Here is a 3538-nt window from a genome sequence, read left to right on the forward strand (position 1 = left end):
CCTAAGTGCAGGACTCTGCACTTGTCCTTGTTGAACCTCATCAGGTTTCTTTTGGTCCAATCCTCTAATTTGTCTAGGTCCCTCTGTATCCTGTCCCTGCCCTCTAGCATATCTACCACTCCTCCCAGTTTAGTGTCATCTGCAAAATTGCTGAGAGTGCAGTCCACACCATCCTCCAGATCATTAATGAAGATATTGAACAAAACCAGCCCCAGGACCGACCCTTGGGGCACTCCGCTTGAAATGGGCTGCTAACTAGACATGGAGCCATTGATTAATACCCATTGAGTCCGACGATCTAGCCAGCTTTCTATCCACCTTACAGTCCATTCATCCAGCCCATACTTCTTTAACTTGGCGGCAAGAATACTGTGGGAGACCGTATCAAATGCTTTGCTAAAGTCAAGGAATAACTCGTCCACTGCTTTCCCCTCATCCACAGACCCAGTTATCTCCTCATAGAAGGCAATTAGGTTAGTCAGGCATGACTTGCCCTTGGTGAATCCATGCTGACTGTTCCTGGTCACTTTCCTCTCCTCCAAGTGCTTCAGAATTGATTCCTTGAGGACCTGCTCCATGATTTTTCCAGGGACTGAGGTGAGGCTGACTGGCCTGTAGTTCCCCGGATCCTCCTTCTTCCCTTTTTTAAAGATGGGCACTACATTAGCCTTTTTCCAGTCATCCGGGACCTCCCCCGATAGCCATGAGTTTTCAAAAATAATGGTCAATGGCTCTGCAATCACATCCGCCAACTCCTTTAGCACTCTCAGATGCAGTGCATCCGGCCCTATGGACTTGTGCTCATCCAGTTTTTCTAAATAGTCCTGAACCACTTCTTTCTCCACAGAGGGCTGGTCAGCTTCTCCCCATACTGTGCTGCCCAGTGCAGCAGTCTGGGAGCCGTCCTTTTTTGTGAAGACAGAGGCAAAAAAATCATTGAGTACATTAGCTTTTTCCACATCCTCTGTCACTAGGTTACCTCTCTCGTTCAGTAAGGGGCCCACACTTTCCTTGACTTTCTTCTTGCTGCTAACAAACCTGTAGAAACCCTTCTTGTTACTCTTAACATCTCTTGCTAGCTGCAACTCCAAGTATTGGAGATGGACCATTAGCTGACCATTAATCTGACCCATTCTGATGTTCTTATGGAGACCCCAGAGGTATCTCTGCCCTCCCCCCACCACTGTAATGCAGTAGACCCTCTGAGGAACATGATATTGGCCATTCTCGGCAAACAGGATACTGGGCTAGAAGAACCATTGTTTTAACCCAACATCTGCATTCCAAGATTTATCTGCCCCCCAGTGGAACCTACTACCCTCCCAGAGGTGAGATAGAACCCAGAAGTCCTGTGGGATCTCTCTCTCTGCAGAGTTAGTAACAAAGTAAGAATATACATTAATAGTCTAAGTGACTGGGCACAAGATGTCAGAACATGTTAGTATTAGAGCTGAGTGGATCTAATATTTATTTTATTTTCTTTCGTTCATATCAGAATGAGACACAGAGCTCCTGTCAGCTAATTGCTAAGTTATCTGCCAAAAAACTAGAGTTTTCAAGACCCTAAGTAGCCTTTGGAATCACGGCTCAAGTTGCCACCCCAACCAAAATCTGAAATGTCTCCCTTGTAGCTGGGGGTGGGGGAAGGAATGTGGAAATGATCCAGCAAGTGACAGAGGGGGGGAATAGAGGAGCAAGAACAGGCTCGGGGCCTTGCGGGGGAAGAGGTAAAGCAGGGACAGAGCCTTGGCAGAAGAGGTGAGGAAGGGGTCGGGTGTCAGGGTCCAGTTACCAGCAAGTAGAGATGTGGCAACTCACTGAATTGTACATAGACAAATTCCCCAGTTTGTCATGCTGACACAGCACAGTAAGGTCAGGAAAAGATCTAATGGCTTTTGGACTGTCCGGTAAGTGATCCAGGGAAGGGGGTCCAGCACCATCTCACCAGCCAGCTCTGCACAGAGCTCGGTCTGAAAGCCAGAGCACCAGGAGAAAACTTTACATCCCTTTATGAGTAAGTAGCTGGAGCAACCTGTCGCGGATCTGTTTGGTCCTCACCCCGTAGATGATGGGGTGTAGCATGGGGGGCATGAGCAGGTACGCGCTGGCCATGAGAACGTGAAAATGCAGGGCCACATTGTGGCCAAACCAGTGCATGAGGAGAGAGAAGACAGCTGGGATGTAAGAGGCTAAAATGACACAGAGGTGGGAGCCGCAGGTCCCAAAAGTCTTGAGCCGGGTGTCCTTTGTGGGGAGGCTGAAGATGGCCCTGAGGATCTGGGTGTAGGACACGGCGATACAAAACACATCCAGAGCAATCACCAAGAATGCCACAGAGAGGCTGTAGTAACTACTGACGCGAATGTCGGCACAGGCTAGCTTCATTACGGCCATGTGCTCACAGAACAAGTATGGGATAATGTTGGTTCTGCAATATGGCCACTGCCTCGCCAGAAAGGGATAGGGCAGAACGAGCATGCCACCACGCAGCAGCAAAGCCAGGCCAATCTTGGCCACCACAGGGTTAGTCAGAATGGTGGAATATCTCAGGGGATTGCAGATGGCCACATAGCGATCAAAAGCCATGGCCACAAGGATCCCAGAGTCCATCACTAAGAAGCAGTGAATGAAATACATCTGGGTGAGGCAGGCACTGAAACTGATCTCCCTGGAATTGAACCAGAAGATGCTCAGCATTTTGGGTAGGGTGGATGTGGACAGGACCAGGTCGCTGACGGCCAGCATGCAGAGGAAATAGTACATGGGCCCATGGAGGCTTGGCTCCCTCTTCACAATGAACAGGATGGTGAAGTTCCCCAAGATGGCTATTATGTACATGGTGCAGAAGGGGATGGAGATCCAGATATGGGCCATCTCCAGGCCAGGAATGCCCAGCAGGATGAAGGTGGAGGGGTTGGTGAAGTCGGTTGTGTTGGAATCAGACATGCAGTAGGGGAGAAGATGTCCAACTCTGAGGAAGAACAGTGTCTCCTTCATGTAGCGTATGTTCCCCTGACGTCCTGTATGTGCCCATCCAGTGCAAATGCCTGGATGGAGAGACGATGTTAATATGAGATATTACATACACTACTGGTGGGTAAAGCAGTAAAGCAGATTGGTCGCTCTTCACACACTGAACGATGACATTTTCATTATTCAGAGAAAAGGAATTATGAAGAACTGGCCCTACTAATCCCAATTCCATATTTGATGGTGCTCCATGCATCAATAATTCTACATGTCTTGGTGTGGGAAACCTTAATAGGCACCAGCAGGAACCACAAGTGTGGATATTGGTTATCCATCATTGTTCCGTAATGCAATGAAAGCCAGGCTAGAGAGTCCATGCTGTAGGGAGCTTCCCATTCACCGGATTGCTCAAAATCTGAGATTGTAACAAAACAAAAAAAACATTGCCAAGACATGTGCCAGGGAGAAACATCCCAACTAGAACAGACCTCTGGGAAAAGACCTGGGTGTCATTGGTAGCAGGTCAACAAAAAACCATGGCTGAGCCATTACAAACATTGAATCTATC

General features: G+C 48.4%; 1 protein-coding gene across 1 annotated transcript; it reads right to left on the reverse strand.

Annotated features, from left to right (window-relative positions):
- Positions 1 to 1998: 1998 nt before the first annotated feature.
- On the reverse strand, positions 1999 to 2997 carry LOC135972237 (olfactory receptor 52K1-like). The gene has a single exon (XM_065549444.1). The coding sequence runs from the start codon at positions 2995 to 2997 to the stop codon at positions 1999 to 2001; it is 999 nt and encodes a 332-aa protein (XP_065405516.1).
- Between the last annotated feature and the right edge of the window lie 541 nt (positions 2998 to 3538).

This window comes from Chrysemys picta, chromosome 1 (genome assembly GCF_011386835.1).
Source record: "Chrysemys picta bellii isolate R12L10 chromosome 1, ASM1138683v2, whole genome shotgun sequence".
NCBI lineage: Eukaryota > Metazoa > Chordata > Testudines > Emydidae > Chrysemys > Chrysemys picta.

What these genes read in the sequence shown, in the direction of transcription:
- LOC135972237 (XM_065549444.1), bottom strand. Translation starts at nt 2,997, where the DNA reads ATGAAGGAGACACTGTTCTTCCTCAGAGTTGGACATCTTCTCCCCTAC.